The sequence below is a fragment of the Bombyx mandarina genome, chromosome 17, assembly GCF_030267445.1.
Source record: "Bombyx mandarina strain Sakado chromosome 17, ASM3026744v2".
Lineage (NCBI taxonomy): Eukaryota > Metazoa > Arthropoda > Insecta > Lepidoptera > Bombycidae > Bombyx > Bombyx mandarina.
In genome coordinates this window covers 6,318,256-6,341,189 of record NC_143223.1, presented here as the reverse complement: position 1 = coordinate 6,341,189, position 22,934 = coordinate 6,318,256, and the positions used below count along the sequence as shown (strand labels likewise).

General features: G+C 33.0%; 3 protein-coding genes across 4 annotated transcripts in view; 2 read left to right on the top strand and 1 right to left on the bottom strand.

The window, feature by feature from the left end:
* The window catches only part of stg1 (stargazin-like protein), a 76,714-nt gene extending 72,292 nt beyond the window's left edge, over positions 1 to 4,422 (top strand). For both annotated transcript variants that reach the window (XM_089734338.1, XM_028188229.2), the window contains exons 3-6: positions 642 to 880; positions 2,917 to 3,009; positions 3,145 to 3,285; positions 3,362 to 4,422. In XM_089734338.1, coding sequence (XP_089590464.1) covers positions 642 to 880; positions 2,917 to 3,009; positions 3,145 to 3,285; positions 3,362 to 4,167 — 1,279 coding nt within the window. In that variant the 3' untranslated portion in view covers positions 4,168 to 4,422. The remainder of the gene's footprint in view (positions 1 to 641; positions 881 to 2,916; positions 3,010 to 3,144; positions 3,286 to 3,361) is intronic.
* Positions 4,423 to 5,674: 1,252 nt separating this feature from the next.
* LOC114253224 (protein I'm not dead yet) lies at positions 5,675 to 11,020 on the top strand. Its single transcript, XM_028188017.2, has 13 exons — positions 5,675 to 5,816; positions 6,419 to 6,534; positions 6,797 to 6,911; positions 6,992 to 7,094; positions 7,468 to 7,528; positions 7,919 to 8,044; positions 8,160 to 8,274; positions 8,459 to 8,574; positions 8,961 to 9,052; positions 9,129 to 9,221; positions 9,310 to 9,509; positions 10,053 to 10,190; positions 10,546 to 11,020. The coding sequence occupies exons 1-13, from the start codon at positions 5,691 to 5,693 to the stop codon at positions 10,663 to 10,665; spliced, it is 1,521 nt and encodes a 506-aa protein (XP_028043818.2). The 5' UTR covers positions 5,675 to 5,690; the 3' UTR covers positions 10,666 to 11,020.
* LOC114253401 (protein I'm not dead yet) lies at positions 10,968 to 22,664 on the bottom strand. Its single transcript, XM_028188270.2, has 16 exons — positions 22,582 to 22,664; positions 20,873 to 20,887; positions 20,617 to 20,752; positions 19,922 to 20,074; positions 19,080 to 19,204; positions 18,889 to 19,000; positions 18,445 to 18,535; positions 17,168 to 17,228; positions 16,958 to 17,083; positions 15,850 to 15,952; positions 15,222 to 15,340; positions 14,268 to 14,359; positions 13,529 to 13,624; positions 12,536 to 12,732; positions 11,787 to 11,954; positions 10,968 to 11,212 (listed from the first exon to the last, which is right to left on the bottom strand). Exons 1-16 carry the CDS (start codon positions 22,662 to 22,664, stop codon positions 10,985 to 10,987), a joined length of 1,905 nt encoding a protein of 634 aa, XP_028044071.2. The 3' UTR covers positions 10,968 to 10,984.
* Positions 22,665 to 22,934: the final 270 nt, after the last annotated feature.

Genomic DNA, 22,934 nt, shown 5'->3' with positions numbered 1-22,934 from the left:
TTATGTTATATTTATTCAAAACATATGTTGCTCATTTCTTTATATACAGAAATTGGATGGGCAATATTGTTGATGGTGACATTTTTATAGATGAATAAACATAATTTGTGCCTGACCGATGGCCATTTAGTGCTTGATATTATTTATGTATCCAATTTACGAAAAAATAGGCAATTCAAATATTCTGAATCGCATTTAATACTTAAGTGGTTAGGAACGATACTCTGAAAGTAAAAACGTATTTCTTATTTTAATCGCACTACCGACACATTCGAATGGATATTTAAATTATACTAATTGGGGTTGACCATTTCCAATTTTGGTCTAGTACCTATTCATAAAATTATCCTCTTTACGCTGGAAAATAAGTAATGAATTCAAAAAGTAATTACTATATTTATAATATGTTCCATCCATCGTATTTTTTTGTGGACAAGTTTGGATGGATAATATTAGATTCCGCGTGTGGTTACGAATTGGTTACTGATATTATTACATCATCAAATGTTCCCAAAGTTATAAATATGCTCATGCTATTCTTTTTGCTTCTTTCTTGACTCTTTTTGGTTCTCTTCTTTTGGTTGATTCATTTCGAATTACAATTGGACCACGCTCGATAATTTTTTTCGAATACATTCCAGACCCACACCCCCTTCTCCAACACTCGTCGCCCAGATAGATTCCTCAGTGGCCTGCCTCTGGCTACTCACTCCTCTCTCGGCTGGGACTGCGGTTGTAGCGGTCCTCGTTGCGGTATCGACGAACAACTGGCTCCACACACAAGAAAATATGCTCAACCCTTCCTTCAACGGAACAGGCAAATACGATTTGGTTGCGAAACAAACAGTTTCTGGACTCTGGCGACTTTGCCATACTGACCGTAAGTACACGTTTCGTTTCATATTTTTCAATATTATTTGTGTACCAATAAAATCTGTTGACGTTTCGTTGTTTCTACCAAAAAATTATAAAATAAATAATATTTTAAAAACAAAATTCGCTTTTATAGAAAATCCAACTAAAAAATGGAAAATAAATTTGAATAAATTTGAATTAAAAATAGTGTAAGAAAAAATGATTTTATTGTAAAAAAGCGTAGGGTGCATGGTATAAGTAGTTTTAAATATTTTATGAACAGATATGAGTAGAAGGGTTATTTTGATAATATCCTGAAAAGCACTCTAGTTGGATTTTCTATAAAAGCGTATTTTTTTTTTTTTTTAACTATTATTTATTTTTTAGTTGATTTTCAATTTTTTCAATTATTATTTTTAATTTTTTTTTTTAATTTTGAATTGTCATCGGTCCTTAATAAGTATACCAAATTTTTAGTTAATCCGACGTTTTGAAGGGTGTCAAAATCATATTCAAAGATTCCGTTACAAACATACATATCACACGTCTGAAGCTAATAAAAGCGTAGTAAAAATAAAATTGGTTCAAAAGGCAAAACAACTACAACTGCACTTGATTTAACAAAAACCACTACTATTACGTTTAGTTCAAGGCTTAATTTATAAATGTCACAGCGTACGTAGACAGGAAAGTATCACCTACATATTTCTATCACGAAGCAGTCATACGTTCTTGTTTGTAGGGCGGGGGAGTCGTAATACAATACAATTAGGGCATCAACCTCATTTCTCAACGTACGCAGCATTCTCATTATCCTTGTGATCTATTCTAGTTATCGGTTTAACACGAGATAAACAAAAACTTACGCCCAATCCCACTTTGATCACATCTTATTCATGACAACTTTGACTCTGACTTACAGAGCATCATATAAAAAGGAATCAAATCCTATTATAGACCTATAATCCTATGCGTGTTTTAAAATTATCTTGTCAACACTATAAGTAGCCAAGTTTTTTAGTTTACAACTAATAAAAAACTTCTTTTACGTCATGTTATTTAAAATAAGTTTTTTAGTGTGGATTTCATCATTTATTTTGGTTTTCCAACAAGTTAAATATACAATATAAATATAAATAGAGATATAATACAAAATACAAATACATACAAAAAGAGTAATAAATAGTTCTAAGAAAGAGGACGCCTTCTAATTCAGCATTCACATAAATACAACTAGGCCAACACCGAGTAAATGACGAGTTTTTAAATGTTTTTCCTTAGTGAACATACCAGAGTATTGATTTTAAGTTTATTCAGTAAGAGTTTGCAGCCCACCGTATTACTATTTATTTATATGAAAGTACTGTTAGAGCGGTATAAGCATCAGAAGCAAAATATATTTCAATTCTTATGATGAAATTAATCACATGAATTGAAATATATTTTGTTTTCTTAGTATGAATGAAATAAATGAATGATTCGACTACGCCTTTCATTTTACGATACAGCGGCATCGAACGATAGATTTCATAAAATTCAAGCCATTAAAAAACTGAATCAACATGTTTTACGATTTGTGGGTCCGTACCTACCTATAGTTGGATCGCTGGTAGTAACTTTTACAATGGGGACAGAACTTATATGTGTTGCTCGGTTACAATGCTTCGACGTTTCCCCTGTGAGCGAAGCGTGGAAATTCATTGTGCTCAACGATCTATTCTCGTTCCACTTCTATTGCGTATTGTAAGGCTTGCGTCCGCAGCTGTCCGTCTATTTGTTGCGAGTCTGTTTCCTTCATTAAAAGCAACTATACCATTGTTTTACACGTCCCAGATTGTCTTTAGTCTGATCTATTTTGCTTGTTGCTGTTTATATAACAAAGCAATTTAGTCTATGCAATCCATATCCATATCATAATCATATTAATGAACATTAGATTCGTGTGTTTATAATATTTTAGATCGTCGTGTAAAAAAAATGAATGGATTCAACAAAATGTCGGTTCGGTAATTGGATTTTATGTCTTATATTTTAAGTAATCATTTTATATTTTCATTTCAGCTGGGAGTACAATATTCCGTTGTAAGGATATCCCGTACTTCCCATTATCCCAGTACATGCCTGACACCAGCGATTCGACAAATGCAATTCCATGTAAGTTTTAATTTAAATTTCCCTACGTTTGTTATATTATAAGCCTTTTAGTTATATTGACTAGTTAATATTAACTGGGTAAGATCTCTTTGCCCTTGGTGAAAAATAAAAGATTCCTTTTAAAAACAATTTCAGATGTGGTGACCCGTTCGGCTGCTCCTTTGTTGCTTGCGGTATTCACGCAAGCTGTGGGCGCGTTGTGTTGCGTCCTCGGGCACTGTGTTAAGGGACGTAGGCTTTGCACCTTCATCGCCGGAGTTATGTTCATCATTTCAGGCAAGTGCTCATAATCGTATGGTCAAATCTCTGAACACGCGACTCCTATATTCTTATCATTTCTCATTTATTTCAGGTTTAATAATGTTGACCGGAATAATTATGTACATATCGGTTTTTAAATCGCAATTAGGACACAAACTACGATACATGACATTCTTCGATGCACCCAGAATGTCTTACAGCTACGGGTATTCGTTCGGGCTATACATTGGCGGTTTTGTCGCAGCAGAGTTGGCCGGGACATCAGCGATATTTTTGTTTCTTCAGTGGTATCAAAAAGACTGGGTAACAGAGCTCACGGAAAAGGCAAAGGCTGATTGTCGTGCTTGGGATAGAGAGTATGCATTCTCAGAATTCAGAGAACGTGACTCTACAATTTTAGAAAGACGCATGATGAAGAGAGACACGTATCCTCCGTCGGGTTCGTCAGCGGCTACACCGCGTGAAGGCCGCCGCTTCATATTTGATGGCGACGAGCTCCCTCACTGTTCTATACATAAGAATAGAAGAACTAATTTAAGTTCAGCATCGCTGAAGGACTTATCGTCGTCTACCTTATACGGGTTCCCTGCAGCACCACGACCGACAGCCTGCGATAATTATTTCGAAGAATTTAAAGAAGTACCGCAAAGTGCCAATACTTTAAGTGGGTTGCGAAGCGTATCGATATTCCAATCTCAAGCGTCTGTAGCCAGCGGGAGATTTTTGGATACATCTGCTGTAGAGCCACCGCCTTCTCAGGAGGAAGAACTAGTGACTTTTGGAGTTGGCGCAAGAAATAACAATGGCTTGGACGAACAACAGGCTATGCGTCTTGATCGTGGCGTACACGACCGTGCTGTTGGCACCGATCCTTATCGTAGGACAACGCCCGTTTGATCCGAGATGTCGGGTTACCCACCCCCATCATAAAGCATATCGAGAAGTGATAAGTGACAATTACGTTCGTGTGCTATTACTAATTGTATTGGATTTATGTAGCAACATGAACTACGGTTGAAAGTGTCTTTCGAATTTAAGAACGTAATACGTGCATTGTGTTGATGATCTTTAATTGTTATGATTCCTTAAAATAAACACTGCCATTTGTCTATTTGTTATTTTGAGATCATGTGAAAGTAAAACTCTTTTTTTTAATAACAAGTAAATCCCTTGATTTCACCAGAGCCTACTTGAATAAGTGGCAAAAGTTTAAACAAAATATTTACCAGGTCTTTATTATACGGAGTGAAAAAGATCTGATTTCGCAATGGATAATACTGCGAAAGATAGTGATGTTAGCATACAAAACACGGATGAAGATAGTGAAGCTCTGTAAGTAAATAATTGTATCAATAAAAGGAATTTCTATTCAATGGCTTTAATTTTGTTCGGTAAAAGCAAGTCGAACTCATCTTATTAGGTGGATAAATTCTAAAAATGTTGTTTTTATTAATCAATCTACCCACTATTGTCTAACACGAGAGCAGCTTGGGTGATCAAGATGCAGGGTACCCAAAATAATCACAATGTGAAGATTTCCTTTAGATCAAAATAATAAATTATAAAGGACTAATAACCATAATTTTGACAGATACGATGACCCGCCAGTTACTATCTCAGAAAAGGCTATTCTGTTCTTTACTTCATCATGGCGTGGCTTAATTACGATTATAGTGCCACTAATATTGATACCGATATTGACACCGTTTCCACCAGAGGTAATGTTTTTACCATCTTTCTATACAAGATTCGACACAAGTTCTTCAAAAACGTATAAAATAGTACAAATAATTATGTAAACGACTAAAAAGAATTTTCACTGATGCTGGGGTAGTAGTCTCGGTAGTTTTAAGTGATATCAACTGTGCTAACGCTAGTGCTGACGATAGATTCTGATGGTGAGCTGGTCAAATTTAGCTGAACACCGATCGATGTTTATAAGTTACTAGTCAAACTCGACTGATCTTTCTTGGCCATCTTTGATTTGACTATAGACACTACCAAACTTCATAGGATCGTAGTATATTTGTCGGTCTTTGTGAGTCATAGACATTGTAAAAAGTAATTTTGTGGTTCAACCTCGTGTCTTTTTACTGTAATATAATATTTTCGACGTTTTGAATAGTGAATAAATCGCAATTTTCGAAGTCACGGAGGAGAGAATCATTTACTAGGCTAGTTTTCTTCGAAATCGTTTCAGAAGTTTCAGCGTCTGTAGGAAACATAAACACATCGAGTTTGCTATAAAGATTATACAACATTTTTTTTTTGTAATTTTCACGTTATATTTATACAAACAAATAATTGACAGACGATGCAGTTATATAGGTTTTCTGTTAAAAACAAGCTTTTGTAGGAGTAAAACGCTTAAGAAATTTAATTATGATTCTTAGAAATATCAATGGTGTGCATACACCCTGATGTTGATGGCTATATTTTGGGTAACGGAATGTATCCCACTACCGGTGACATCATTTTTGCCGATTCTTATCTTTCCTATGTCTGGCGTCATGGATACTGCTAAAACGTGCCGCTGCTATATGAATGTAAGCAACATTTTGAAATTGCCAATAACTATTTATAACATATAACTGCTCTGCATTGACAATAATTAATTGGAAATCAATGAAATAATAGTTCCAGTAAGTTAATTCCTTAATCTACACAAACATAGTTCAATTGCCAACAGCGTCAGATGAGGTCGAGTTCACTTCATCTAGATTGTTGACTGTAAATTATGGACAGCGGCAATGGTACGAATGTAATCTTGTCTGTCTTAAAATATCTTTAAAATTTCGTTTGAAGAAAGATCTGTCATGGCATCTGGAAATATCCAAGAATGAGGTTCTTTCCACAGCTTAAGAAAGAAGGAACTTGAAAAAACGCAATGGACACAAGGCAAGGAACTTCATTTTAAAGAAAACAGTTTTACTATTGGTTAGCAATAAAATGGAGATGATACAATCATTTCTAATGCAACCTCCGAAACGAACCATGTTGTAAAAAGTAATCCAAAGGCTTTCTCTCAACAGAAATGATATAAAAATTAAAACGATCAAAACCATAATGAACATATCTTGCAGGCCGGTTTTGTACTTTTTGATACTGATTACTAACTTTTTTGCTCTAAACAACGTATTTTCCATAGGACACTATTGTAATGTTTCTTGGGAGCATGATGCTGGCTGCTGCTGTCGAGCAATCTGGACTTCATAAACGATTGGCACTTTGGACCATAAGAGCTATTGGCTTATCGCATTACAAGTACATTTTGCAATATAAACTTATTATTTGTTTTATTTTTAAAACAAATCCTTCTCAAGTATCGATATTTTGTATATAATAATAAATATACTTATAGTGTTCAAGATTTAAAATAATTGTGCAAAAATTATGTAATTACTTAGGCCAATTACTGTTTTCTTGCGCAAGTGGTAATCTCATTTAGTACAGAATCATAGAGTAAGTATGTATTCATTTTATTACTTCTGTGTTATTTTACACAAAATGATTCCAAACTTTACAGATTGCTATTTGCAATTTCATTCATTACTATGTTTGTCTCGATGTGGATAACTAACACAGCTGCTACAACGATGATGGTCCCAATCAATAGTGCCTTATTAAAAGTTTTTGAAGACGTAAGCATAATTAATTACAAAGAATAACATGACATGTTTTCGCTATGTGAAGTTCTCAATCAACATTTATATACTTTTAGCAAAATTCTTTAAAAATGTATGAACCCAATAAGAACGGTGATATGGTTGCGACAGATTTGTCATCATGCTATTTTTGCGCTATCACATTTTCGGCGACTATAGGTAAGTAATAAATTAAATGCATCTTTATTAATACTGCAAACACGACGAACAACTAAAATACTAACACACATACAAACGCAAAAATTAAAACATAAATAATTATCTGGTTCGTGATCCTAATAAGCATCCATATCTTTGATAATGGTGCCACTTATTGAAAAGTTTACTGCTTAGTACTTATTTGTCTTATAGCTTACATCTTCAGCAAGTCTGTGGCAAGCCCTTCTACTTGTTAACTAATCATATAATCATTGTTAAATAATCATAGCGGCTAAAATGGAATTGTACTGATTACAACTGTATGTTTGTTTAGTAATTTACCTCTTTATCTATTGTATTTAGTAAATCAGAAGAAGCATTTCTTTTGTTATAGGTGGTATTGGAACTTTAGTAGGAACAGCTACTAATCTGGTGTTTAAAGGACTGTTTTCAAGGTATCATAAAAAAAAAATCGTTCAAATTCAACATTCGTAATAGTTTTTACAACAAAAAATTTGTTCATAACGCTGGAACCTTAGGAAATTTCGACATAAGCAGTATCATGTCACATTTATAATATTAAAGAGATATAATAATAAAAATGTTCTAATCATACATTGTAGTTTAGGCTAATAGTAAATATTGTACATTAAAGTTCTAAATTTGAATTGAATTTGATTGGAATTGAATAATTCAAATTGTAATTTGAAATAATCAAATATTGTTATTAGAAATATTTAATTTAAAGGCTTATATTACGGATATTATCACAGATATATACACCCACATATATACATAATATATTCCAATGAGTAGTTTTCGTTTACCGTCTCTTCATTTTTCAGAGCATTTCCACTGGCCCCAGAATATTTATCTTTCCCAAAGTTTTCTGCGTTTTCTGTACCATATATGTTACTTATGGAGATAGCTATGTATTTTTATTTGATTATCGTGTACTTCGGATTTTTAAGGTAAGTGTTCTTTGGGATATAAGTCTTTGCATAATTTTAATTAACTAGCTAAATCTATAAGAAAAATGTAGAATATTTTACAGACTGTAAATATAAAAGGATACAAAATTTTTAGACCCAATAGCCAAGCTGCTAAAGATTCTGTGATCACCCCAGAAAGTATCGAAGCAGCAAAGAAGACCGTTGATAACGATTGGGTAAATTTAGGAAAAGTTACATTTTGGGAATATGTAAGTAAAATTTGTAATAAAGTAACTTTCTGAAATTTTAATATAAATAAATAAACATTCGTTGCTGAATACAAGTTTATTGTTCAGTACTACACCAACTACAGTGCAGTCTTAAAATTTGCGATTCGCTTATTGACCGTTACATAGTTTTAGTAAGTTTTGTAATTTGTCATTATTGTTACAGATGGTAATCGTATTATTTGGTGGAGCAATGGTATTATTTTTTGCAAGATCCCCTCAAATTTTTCAAGGTTGGGGCGATAAAATCATCAGTTATTTCGGGATTAAAAATAACAAATTGTAAGTAATATTAATAAAACTCATCGTGTTAGATTTGAAATATTCTCTATATGAAATTATTTGAAATGATTATCTAATATACATTGTGTTTCTTGAATGGTTCATCCAACTTCTACGTCCGTACGTTGCTAATTGGTAATATGAATCCATATACTTTATAACGTAAATGCTGCTCACCATATTGGCAGGTCAGCTTGATGTCTTAATTGTATTGAATAACGCCTGTTGCATCGTTCAAAATAAATAAATAAAATATTATTATAGTTATAACAAATAAATAACATCAATAATACTAGAGTAGTTATCAATTAACAACGCTTTTTAATATTGGTAAAATTCATTACAAGTGAAACACCCTTTTAATGGAAAACACTTATTAATTTTAGCATTGGAGATTCTGTTCCTGCTATGCTAGTTTGCACTTTGATGCTTCTTCTCCCATCAAATTTAAATATATTTAAGAACTTTAGGGCAAAATGTAAGCTACTTTTCATCTATAACTAAGATCCCGTTAAAACATCAAGTAATTAATTATGGACTTTTATTACTTTTAGCTTACGGGGATTTAACAAAGGCACCTATATCATCTGTATTAAACTGGAAAATAGTAAATGATACATTGCCATACAGTTTTATGTTTCTTTTAGGTAAGACGACGTAACTAATTTGAATAAGACTGTTCAGTAAAAAACAAAATTATAAGCGGAGCAATATTAAGATTACATTACATTGCAGGAGGTGGATTTGCTCTCTCTGAAGCAGCGAAAGAAGAGTATTCAGACTTAAATGGACGAATCGGAGATGTCTTGCAAAACTTAAAGACACTACCAAATTCATTCATAATTTTTCTTATCATTACTTTTACTATTTTCATTACCAATTTTGCTTCAAACGTTGTTGTCTGCAATGTTTTGGCTCCAATAGCTATGCAGTTGGTACGAATATCACAGAGAAAACACACTTTTCTTCTTAGTTGGGCGAAGGAGCTCACAGCTAACGGGCATTAAATGGTTACCGAAGCTAATAGACAATCACTACGTGAATGTGCTGCCACCTTAAGACATGAGGTCTAAATCATAATTCTAATCATAACGGCTGTCTCACTGTTGAAAACAAAAAGCATTGCTACTTCGTGACAGAAAGAGGAAGTGTGCAGACGCAAAAAATGCCCTAACTTAAGTAATAAATACATTTCTAACTGATATGTCTGATCACAATTTTTAAAAAGTAATCAGGCTTAATAAACATTTGCTGCGGTATTAGTTTAATTGAAGTGTTGATTTTTTAGGGTCAATTCTCTATTAATTTTAAACCTTTATTTTTTAAAGCACGTTTTAATTTACTTTGCGATAGAAACAAAAAAAAAAGGTATTTAGCTCTAAAATAAATAGCAGTTTACTTCCCAATTTTGCACCTGACTCAATCACCAACTTTTACGAACTATATGAAAAATAGTGGTAAAATATTTTTCATTTCAGGCCAAGCAACTAAAGGTTAATCCGCTCTGGTATAACATAGCAGCTGGATTTTCTGCATCTTATTGCTTTTGTTTACCTGTTGGAACTCCGGGTAATCTGATAGTTCAAGGTGCTGCAGATATCCCTACTTCTAAAATGGTAGGCATTATTCTACAGTTTGGTATAATTAAGACCCAGCTCGTTTGGTGATTGAATTGAATTTTTATGTTATATGTACTTTAAAATAATTAAGATTGTATCTCACAAATCTTATCAGTAAATATATAGGATTGGGTTAGGCGTTAAATGTGAAATAATAAATTTTATTAAGTACGACTGTATCCAGGAATCTCAGACGTATTGTTTCTGCAGTTAGATATTAGTCTATACAGAAAATGTGTCCATAGCGTGTGAACTATATATACCATGTAACTTATATTCCACCGTGTTTAAGTGATATTAGTAGCTATGATAAAGTTAAAATATATTAAGTTGAAAATGTATCTTCTTTTAGATAAAAGCAGGCATAGGACCAACGATTTCAACTTTAATCCTCACTTGGTTTGCTATTTACTTTTGGGCTCCAGTTATATGGCCAGATTTACATGAATATCCTTCATGGATAAGTTCCTAGTGCGAAATAAATAAATAAACAATTTGTAATACTGAATATTTATTTAAAACCTTAGTTACAATGCGACTACAAAATGAAACTTGTCAGTTAAACTAAAAATAAATATCCCGTTCTTCTCGAACATATTGACGTAATAACTGATAAAAAGTAGTTCATATGTGCAAGTAGCTTTTTGACAAACGTTTTATGGGCATTGAAATACTAAATATGTGACTTTGAACAAATTCAATAAATGGTTTAAACTATCAGTCCTTTATATATAAGAACAATGAAATTGCAACAAAAAAAACCTTTTCCGTCTGTTCGTTTTTCATTACGTTTACGGTTTCTTCGCTGGCGGTTTTGCTGGTCCCGGAGGAGGTGGTGTCGGCTTTGCTGCTGGTCCTGCTCCTGCGTGGGTAGTTCCATTTCCAGATGGAGAAACAGTGGCCGTGGCTACAGGCATTATACCCTTGTCAGTGGGATCCCATAAATACGGTGCCCAATAGACCAATGCCAACCATAACACGATCAGACTGATAATAACACTACCTATAGAATATTTAGCCTAAAAAAGAAAGAAAAAAATAAACAGACATGATTTAGTTACAAAATAGATTACACTGTCAAGAATCCCATTACTTGGGAAAATTAGCCTGGTAAAAATTTAGATACACTTAAAATATTATTAACTCGACATTGAAAATATTGATAAAACTTGTATATTTGGTAGATTATTGTATAGTTTGGTTAAGCTCTGTTAAGTTTTAAGCTTTTGCTGCATAATTAAAATTGTCATGATACTCATAAAGAACTTTTTACTTCGGACATAAGCTTCGTCAATGTTAAGAAATTTTATCAAAATTATGTATTTTGTAACATGTGTTTGTAGTGTTACTACATAGTTACACAGGTAACCCACATTACCGTAATTATAATGTAGTAAAATAAACTATCTAATATCGCTGTTTAAAATTTTACATCCTTATTAGAAACTATATTAATTTTAAATATTGTCTGTTTTGGTGACAAACATTTATCCTTTTATATAGTTAGCTAGCTATGACGCACTGTACGGAGGCGCTACGCGTGGCTCCTTATTTATCAATTTAATATATCAAGAATACGAGATCAATACATACCATTTTTTTAACTGGAACTTTCCCAGTGTAGTGACAAAAGTAAGCAGGTGTATACATAAAAGGGAACATGTAACCAAACGAACAACCAACACCAACGCCTAGCGCACCAACATACACCTTAGATGGCCATGGATGGCTCCGGAAAACCTTTGCTTTAGGTTCAACAGCCTGAAGGAAAATTTTATTCATTTTATTATTTATACTACAACAATGTAGATTAACAAAAGCATTAAATCTCTGGCATGAACACATTTATTCATTTGAATGATTTGAAGACCAACGTCTCTTATCTACAACAGTGGTAATTAATATTCAGATATCAATGTTTGTGACGTTTGGTAGTAAATGCTGTATTGCGGGTTGAGCTGATTTTATATGTATTAATAATTATTATTCATTATCCAAAAAAAATAAAAAATCAATTTAATGATAATAATCACCTGCTTAAAATTATCTCGCTTTTTATTAACAATCTGCATATCTATATATCAGCCTACAGATGTCCACTATTAGACACAGGCCTTCCTAACGCTCGCAACAACGATCGGCCCTGCGGTGCCTTAATCCAGTGGATAATAGCCCATTTTTTTAATTGCTGTTTGGTCAACCAAATCGGTGTTATTACCTAATTAATTTTTTGATGAAAGTTTACAGTGACCGAGTAATGTGTAACGAGTAATCGATTTGTAACAACATATTTTTCACAAAAATTGACTCAATAATATTATAAAAAGTCTACAAAAACGTACCATACTCAAAACAAACGGTAGAAAAGAAACACAGGCAGCTACACCAGTCATGACATTCGCAAATATGACAGTCACTAAACATACAAGGAACAATGATGTATTCCAGGATCGACCTGTAAAAGCTTTGCCAAAATGTGCACCTATAATCTTGTCTAATCCAGTATCTTGAATTGCTGCTTGTAAAGCAACACCAGACCCTAAAACAATATAAGTTTGGACGAAATTGCAATAGCGAAGACTAAAATCTTAAACGTTATGACATCTAATAATGAGTTTGAAAGACTAAAATAAAGGGCATCGGCTAATAATTCCTATTTTCCCATAGCAGCTTTAAGCTAATATTTAATTACAAAATGAGATAATTACTCATAGCTTGACTATTGATAATTACTAAATGGGTTTTTTGGTTAGATGGATGGACGAACTAACGGCCCACTTGGTGTTAAATAGTTACTGGAGCCCATAAGTATCAATCACGTAAACGCCAACACCGACCTTGAGACATGAGTTCTAAGTCTCAGTTTGCAACGAAGTCGTCTTGGCCTATAGGAAAAGACACCCGGTGCCTTCCTATCGAACGATACCATGGTGTTTCGATCCCTGCGGGCAGGTATCAATTTTTCTAATGAAATACGTACATAACAAATGCTCACGATTCACTTCCACGATGAATGAATAACATCGCATAGTAAAACTCAAACGTGCAAAATTATAATTTGTGTAATTAGTCCTGAGTTGTAAGTCACAGTTTTTTTTTAAGTACAACGGCTAGGCTGCCCGCCCTTCAAACCGAAACGCATATCGATGACGTCACGTTTCGAGGTATCTATGTTATTAATATCACATCGAGGTGTCCTCGAAGGTATTTACTATGAGGTAATCCTTATAGTTAATACCCAGTGTATTTTAAGGTCATTTGTTTAATTATACATTTAAAAATAAACGTAGTTTCAAATCATGAGAAAAAAAAACGCAGTAAAACAATGTTCTTACCAATGAGAAACATGTAGCCGTAGTTCAAATTTTTATCGACAAATCGCCACCAAAGTATGGCTGATTCTGGTTTGTTCGGTGGCAGTTCACTTCTCTCTAAAAAAATTGTAAATTATTAACAAGCTATCCATGATTTACAAAAAAAATCGGTACCTAATGCGAATGAATTAAAAATTATATAACTGATAATAATAGGTAATATAATATATTTTAATAATACGTGAAGCAAAAACTTTGTATCCCTTTTTACGAAAATTGCGCGGACGGAGGAGCATGAAATTTTCCACACTTATAGAGAATATAGAGAAAAAGTGCACAATGCTAATATTGTTTAAAAATAATGCATAAAAGATATGTACATTAAATCAATAAATAAAACATTACGCACACTACATACCATGTATTTGACGCACACTCGCATGCACACTATTTATTGTCAAACTTTTGTTCTTGACGTCTGTTGTCAAATTGAGATTAAATATTGTTTGTCTTTAGTGTAGTCTTGGCGAAATTTGTGATTATAGAAGTATAAAATACAATCATAATAGTGTAAACTTAGAATTCCAATTAATTATAGTCGAATTTCGACTACTGCGGGACCTCTAGTATATTTTAATACACGACCCACCTAATGGTAAGCAGTCACTGTGGTTCATGGACATCAGCAATACCACAGCGGCTGCTTACTGCTACATAACTAAACTACACTGTTGAATTTTAGTATTCAGATTGTACTTACTTTCAGCAATTAAGAGCTTAACAAATCCAAAGCTTTTCGGTAGTATATGTAAAGCAATTACAAATAAGGCAGCAACAGTAGCGTCTTTCAAGCTGAAAACGACAATTATAAGATCATCTGATAATTGTTATAAGAAAATGGAAAATATAATATAACCTTTAATAATAATTAGCCGCGGGATATTCGTTAAATTCAAAATCAAATCATTTTGTTCTACTTAAATGCCAGTTAAAATAAACTTGCTTATTGTAAAATATATACGACCGGTTCCAAATAAAAGCTATCGTTAAGTCCAGAAAGGCTAAACAAATTCAATTTGTATGTATTTTTTTTAATTACCACTCCCCACATCATCTGTTTGTTTGATGAGTATTCATTAACTTTAATTCAACGTTTTGAAATATTGCTGTAAAAACACATTATAAAAGCCTTAAGTGTATAATAATATCATGTTTTGTAAGGTACAACAGAGATTTTTTTTAAAATTTGCATACAGCGTTTGGTGACTCGTAGAGAACATACGTGATATTATTATGTGTATTATTGTTATTACGGTAGGTGATGTAAGCAGTCTATTATATATATATCACTCAAATATATAGTATATACAGATATCACTCAAATTTGACGGCTGCTCATAGATCTAAAACAGCTGTATTCTGAAATACACTAATGCATCAAGCTCCTTAAAAACTTTCCTTATGACGTATCAACTATTTAACAACGTGTAGTCTGTTAATGAAATGTTTATATGATTGTCAATTTTTACATCGATTTATGTGAAATCTACAATAAATAATGATAAATAATAAAAATATTTAGGCAGCACCGCATATAAACATTTCAACAATACTTTTTACCATACCGTTAATGTGTTCTGCTAGTAATTATAAAAGATACAAATTTAATACGACAAACCGGTTTTTCTAAATACAATTAATAAGATATTTTTACCCCGGTATTTCTGGTGCCCCTTTTTCTTTACTAAAAGCAGCCCAGCCCATGTGCTCGAGAAAGCTACTCCACCGGAAGAAAAATACTATCAGAGCCAAAATCGAAAAAAATACCGTGAGCTGAAAAAAAAAATTCTAAGATATTATACAAATATGTATTAATGATAATATAATGAATTAATTAATTATAGAAAAAGAAATAGTCAAATCATTTTTGCTCCCCGTAAATCGACGGGTTCAATGTTCGGAATTTTTAGTACCTACATGTAAAAGTATTTATGCGATTATCTTTTAATTAAAATTTAGATCTTCGAGAGTCGCAGACACAATAAAAACTACATTTACGGCATAATCTTGAGATTATGATTTTCTTAATGTAAAAGTTCATTCTTCTTCACATTGTACGCACACACACACACACACAACATCGCTGTACTTTGAAATTATCATTTTTTTTTTATTGTCACAGATAGGCATCAACAACATAGATCTTCTATTGATATAAAAATTGCTAGGTCACTTGAAATTGATTGATTTCAAATTCTTCATAATTTTTTTAAAATGAGGTCTTTTAAATTAAGTCGTGGCTAAACTAATTCAGTCATAATTGAAATTTATTTCATATTTACCTTTTCATGAACTGTAACTGATGGAGGCAATGAACTTTTATGTTTCAAAAGAGATTTTCGTAGTTCATTCATACTGTTCGAACTCATCGGCTTTCCCACAAACCTGTACATTTTAATGAAAAAAATACAGTTTTGAAATAGGAAAATGTTTAAAACCTATAGATTTTATAAGACATAACGTCTTCTCGCATTAAAACTGTATAATCTCAAAACTTACTAAAATTTACAGGAGAGTGTTTTAAACATGTGATATTTTTAATCTTAATCATCTTTGCAACATTTTTTTTTATTTTTTACCAGTTGCATTATCTGTCTTTTAAAGTAAGATAAAATTATGTATTAATTTTGTTAATAGTAGTCAAAACATAGGTAAACTAAAAAAACTAACACTAAATTAAGCTCTTTTGACAGTATTTATGAGAAAAATATTGGTGATACCAATTTATTCCGCATATTAACTCAATTTCGAATATTTTTGGAAATTGTACACTTTTAATGCGAAAAGACGATAAGATTAAGGGTTCAATACTATTGTAATCCTCCTGACATATGCGGACCATAAGTTCAAATGCTATAGACCAAAAATGTATTACATATACGTGCCAAGCTATAATACACCTTACCACAAGCAAATGTACCAATAAATTAGCGGTAAAAGCAGGAAGAATTTGGACACAAGAAACAAATTAAGGAATGTATCGTAGTATCAACAGCTAAAAGCGATTGGATTTTCTTACTCATGCCCCCTAATAAATATCCCGACAGACATGTATCAGTGGAAGAGCCCCCAAACTAAATAATTATGTAAACATGTAAAGAGAAAAACTGTTCAGTATCTTTTACTTTATTTGTTAACCAATGGTCTTTTTTGTTTGTTTAGTAGCTATAATGAGATTTTAGTGCTGTGGTGATATGCTATAAAAAATAGTTTATAAAAAGTTTTTTTTGTTTCTTTAAATAAACAAAAAAAAATATTATAAGTAAATTTAATCTAAATTATAAGGTTTTAGTGATTATTGTCGAATTTCAATAAATCTTCGAACACTGGTACACATAAATATTGAATCTCACATACCTATATCCAGCATTTTGTAATATATTCAATTACCTATTGATAAGCATCATGTGGTATGCAAAATTTAGTATGTGAATTAGCAGAGCAACCGGAAACGCAAAAGCAGAGTATTGCATGTAATTGAAAATATCCGGATATTCCGTTCCTTTTGGTGCACTCCTGAAAATGGAATTCAGCAACCGTAATCGCACATCAATTGAAATCATTCACACAATAGTCTAGACTTATAATTCGGAATCTTACTGGCACCAGATTGCTTTAAAGCAAAGAGTAGCATACGCCGAATGCAGGATAGCCGTGCTACCTGTAAAGTAATCAGCGTAAAGTGAAATTAAAATTATTATTATTATTTATTGCTTAGACGGGTGGACGAGTTCACAGCCCACCTGGAAGTGTTTATAGGAGCCCATAGAAATCTACAACCGTAAATGCGCCACCCACCTTGAGATATAAGTTCTAAGGTCTCACTATAGTTACAACGGCTGCCCCACCCTTCAAACCGAAACGCATTACTGCTTCACGGCAGAAATAGGCAGGGTGGTGGTACCTACCCGCGCGGACTCACAAGAGATCTTACCACCAGTAAATTTTATGAACAAACCGTGTTATATTAGGTTCCGATACTCATAATTAAGGATTGTAGACACAACGAGCTAATTTTTCTCGTAAACAGGTGTCGGAACTAAGACATACGCGGAAAGAACAATTACTTTTAGATACAAAATGCCAATCGTCTATCTATATAAGTAAATATATATAATATGAGAAGGAAAAGAAGAACAGAGATCGAATAATATACATGTAGAATAGGGATCGCAGCGTATCAAAATAAAGCTGTCACTGTTCCAAAATCTTCGGTTATAATAATAAAGATTGATTATTAACACTTTTGTTACGCCTTACACATTTTTAACCGTCTTCGCCATCTTACTTTTCTCTGTAATTCTGTCTGTCACTCTCTTTTCCCTTTCTTTCCGGTTTTCTCTCACTCACATCTTAACGCTCCGTTCCACTCTTTTCATACGTTCCGTTCTTACAAATCTTACATACATAAGATCAAAGTCCAAGTAATACTGCTTAAAGACCTGTCGCATTTTTATAGCGAAGTACACATCATATATTTGCGGCAGTAATAAATATAGTAGTGGTGTAGGCTCACAAGTTTGCCGTGAAGGACTAAATCCCTTCGAAATACTGATGTGGAAGGACGTGGGAACCCACCACAATTACATCCCAAGAGAGTCATGGACAGAGAAACATTTAAGCTGTTTCAAGGCCATGACCACGACCCTCAGTAATGAGGAAACCGACGCAAGGAGGAGGCTCACAAGATGCCCTAATACCAGTTATCTTGTACTTAATATTAAAATACATTAAACTAACAGCAGATTGTTCTTAAGCAGATATTTTGGATTGAACCAAGACATGGATGTAGTATGTTGTACAGAGTCTACTTTATTCTAATGGGAAGTAACGTTTAGAAACTGAAGTAAAATTGTATTGTGATATTCGATAGTTACCGATAGCTGAAGCGGTTTGAATGGCGTTGTTAATGATGTACCTCATTTCATCATAATCAGGCTCGCTGTCTCTATATCTTGATGTTGCAGACTAAAAAAGTTTTACAGGTAAGGCATACAAAAATCTGGTAAGAAAAATTCAATTACGGTTTTTTGAAAGCCCAAGCTGGATACTCGTTTTTTTTAATAATACTATTTCTTTTTTTTATTTATTGATTAGATGGGTGGAATAGCTCACAGCCCACCTGGTGTTAAGTGGTTACTGGAGCTCATAGACATCTACAACGTAGACGCGCCACCCACCTTGAGATACAAGTTCTAAAGTCTCAGTATAGTTATTTCATCAGTGCTTTGGGATATTGTTAACCTCATAATGTTCTTTAGTAATTTTTTATGTGAATGCGTGAAACTGAAAATCCGAACATGACATAAAATCGAACGTACCTGTAAATCCATAAGAGCAGGCGTTACCATTTGCGTAATCATGGATGAAGTAATCAATCTGCTACTAAACATGGATAAGAAGAAAGCCGCTGTGCTACATTTAAATACCAATCTGAAAACAAATTGTAACTTACCAATTATATTTATAACGAAAACGTGGAAAAATAACTCAAAATGGTAATCTTACAAACCTTTTACCGGAAAACTGACAAGCGTCTCCTGAACACAAAAGCTTAAGCGCTATGCGACGATCCACCCCCGAATTGTTGAGCAATAAAAGCAACATTCCCGTTAGTATAAATAGCACTATATTTTCCTTTAAAATAAATGTACAAAAATTAAACAGAGATTTTTGGTACATAATCATGTTTCATTTGAATTATAAAACAAAAGCCCTTTGATTCAATGAACGAACGAATGCAACTTGGTTTCGGTAATTTTTTTTTTAATTTACCACAATAAAATAATAATTGGATTGTTTTAGGCGGTGTAATATGTTGTGTTTTTTATATTGGTGGTAGGACCGCACGGGTAGGTACCACCACCTTGCCTATTTCTGCCGTGAAGTAGTAATGCGTTTCGATTTGAAGGATGGGACAGCCATTGTAACTATACTGACATCTTAGAACTTATATCTCAAGGTGGGTGGCGCATTTACTTTAGTAACCACTTAACACCAGGTGGGCTGTGAGCTCGTCCACCCATCTAAGCAATAAAAAAAAAAGTAACGATATATGTAGGTGCAGCAATATTACTACGCAAATTTACGCAAAGTTACAAGGCACGCAAATAGGTGACGTAATATGAATTAGTATGACTCAAATTTATTTAGATGTAGACAATATATCCGGAATGTGTTCCATACGATTAACACAATGTCAGATCGTTTTAGTGATGAGCTACAAGCGTTATGAAATAAGAAAAATATATTTCTGGATAAGTTAAACAGTCACACTGACGTAAAAGTAAAGGAATTGAATTATGATAGAAAAACATAGGCTGTCTTTTTTATTTGATAAAAATATAAACTCACATTCATATAGCAGACACAAGTCTCAATAGTGGGCATAACACCAGCCATTGGTAGAATGAAAATTGGAATCAATCCAGTTGCGGGTATGGCCACTGGCTGCAGCAGAAAGAACCACAGCATCCAAAGCCACATGCATTGAACTGTGATCGAATTCTTAAAAAGAAGAGCAGTGTATAAAATATATAATTTAAAAAACATTTTGTCAAATAAAACCAGTTCATAGACTAAACTTACCAAAAACCTCACTAATTAGGCATCTTCTCAAGCCTATAAATAACGCTCCAATAACAAAAAAAATCTTTGACGGCTGTTCACGTATTTACATAAATAATTACAAGATTTATAACACCAAGTACATCACAAAATATAAAAGCTCAAAATCAGGAAAATAAAGTAAAATTACAAAACATCAAAACGTGGGCACAGCTAAGTAATGAACTTATTTGCCAATTCATCATCATCATCATCATCATCATTTCAGCCTATCGCCATCCACTGCTGAACATAGGCCTCTCCAATAGATTTCCAGTGCGACCGGTCCATTGCCACCTGCATCCAACGAGACCCAGCGCTTTTTACTAGGTCGTCGGTCCATCTAGTAGGTGGTAGGTGATTTTTAGACTTCTTGCCAATTCAGCTTACATCAATACGACATATATGGTATTCGTAAATATGTAACAAAATCAATCACTTACCACTCCTTTTTTTCCTTGCCACGTTAAAGCACATATCGGTACCAGCATCCCAAAGATTCCTCTAAAGTGCATCAGCACCACGTTTTTAATTCTAGGTGCGACACCCTTAACCGGAGTTCTAGGGTCTTTTCCACGGCTAAATAATGTTTATTTAGGTTTAAAATTTTATTTATTTACTTCACCAAGAAATGTAACTGCTTATTTAAATTTCTTTTTTCTATTTAAATCATAATATGGAAACAAAAAAAATACTTACAAAAACGACTTGATTCTGAAACAAAATTAATTACATTAGATAGGTATTGTAAAGTTAAAAAACAAATTGATTAGGGGACTGTTTCCGTTTCAATTGCTATTACAGGGCTCTTTGAAAAGGAACACCAATTGCTCCTTACAATATTATTAAATTAAGAACTCTTTGTAAAGCACAGGAAAGTTATAAAAATAACCAAAAATTTGCAGTCTTATAGCCAATACATATTACTTTTGGATATTTAAAACTTTCGTGACTCCTATTTTATTAAGATACCCAAGAATACCCAATCTCTGAAACAATCAATGTTAACTGATACCAAAAGAACACTATGTAATCTATATATTAATACGAAAACAAAGCAAAAACTTTGTATCCCTTTTTACGAAAATTGCCCGGACGGAGGAGTATGAAATTTTCTACACTTATAGAGAATACAGAGAAGAAGTGCACAATGCTAATATTTGTTAAAAATAATGCATAAAAGATACATTAAATCAATAAAGAAAACATTATACACACTACATATTATGTATTTGACGCACACACGCATGCATACTATTTATTGTCAAACTTTTGTTCTTGACGCTGTGGAAAAATTGAGAATATATTAAATATTGTTTGCTTTTATTAATATTTTTTATAGTGTAGCCTTAGCGAAATTTGTGATTATAGAAGTATAAAATACAATCATAATACAAACTTACAATTCCAATTAATTATAGTCGAATTTCGACTACTGCGGGACCTCTATTTAATTTAGTTTTATAAAATGGTCCTGATACATCGAATTGTGAAGGGAACTAGATTAACGAAGAAACAAATAAGAGAGGTGTAAGAAGTGCAGAAGCGTGACTTTTTGAATTATTCTCATTGCATGCAATATAAAAATTGTTTTTTTTTTTTGCGTTGTTCGGTAGACGAGCTCACAGCCCACCTGCTGTTAAGTGGTTACTGGACCCATAGACATCTACAACGTAAATGCGCCACCCACCCTGAGATATAAGTTCTAAGGCCTCAGTATAGTTACAACGGCTACCCCAACCTTTCAAACCGAAACGCATTACTGCTTCACGGCAGAAATAGGTGGGGTGGTGGTACCTACCCGTGCGGACTCACAAGAGGTCCTACCACCAGTAATTACGCAAATTATAATTTTGCGGGTTTGATTTTAATTACACGATGTTATTACTTCAGCGTGGAAGCTTGAGTTTCATAATAATATCTCAATTTGCCATTACGTACATATATATACCAGTGCCTTAAACTGTTGTGTTATAGTGTATATGGGTAGCCGAACTCATGGAGCATCTCATATTGAGCGGCTATAAAAACCTACAGCGTGAATACTGTTATCTACAAGACGTCGGAGTCGAAGTCTCAATCGACGTGTATTTGTTTAAAAAAAATATCTTTCAGGCTTTATCATAATGAATTAATTAAATTCACATCGTTTTCTGTTATTGCGCTATCTAAATGTGCTTACAGCTATGAAATGTTGTATTAGAAGGGCTTAAGAACATTTAAAACAAATAGAGGAGTAGATATCTAATAATATTTTTGTCATTTTAACTAAGCATAGTAGTTAAATCTTGTTTTAAAATGTCTTTTCTGTTTTTATTCTTCGCCATAACAAATAATTTCACTGTATCCTCGAAAATTAAAACACAATAATTTACCATTACTTTTTGTACAAACAAAATTTTACTCACGTATCAACAATTCCTTTCCCTTCATCATCTTTATTTTTTCCACTTTTACCTTTTGCGTCGGATTTTGGAGTTTCCTTGCCCATTTTTGGTGTTTAAATCACACTCAATAATATATTTAAGGTCAGGAATATATTATTATGTCACCCATCAAAAAATGCGCCATTAAAATAATAACGACGCGACATAATTTTGAAATTTCGAATTTGGTTACTGATTTGATTTATACTTTTTGTATCAAAAAAGTTTGTACGTGATTTATATATTTTTAATCATAAACAAAATATATTCATAGGAATAAAGACCATAGAGTCCCATGACCTAGGTGGACCTTCGTGAACCTATTAGGATTTAGT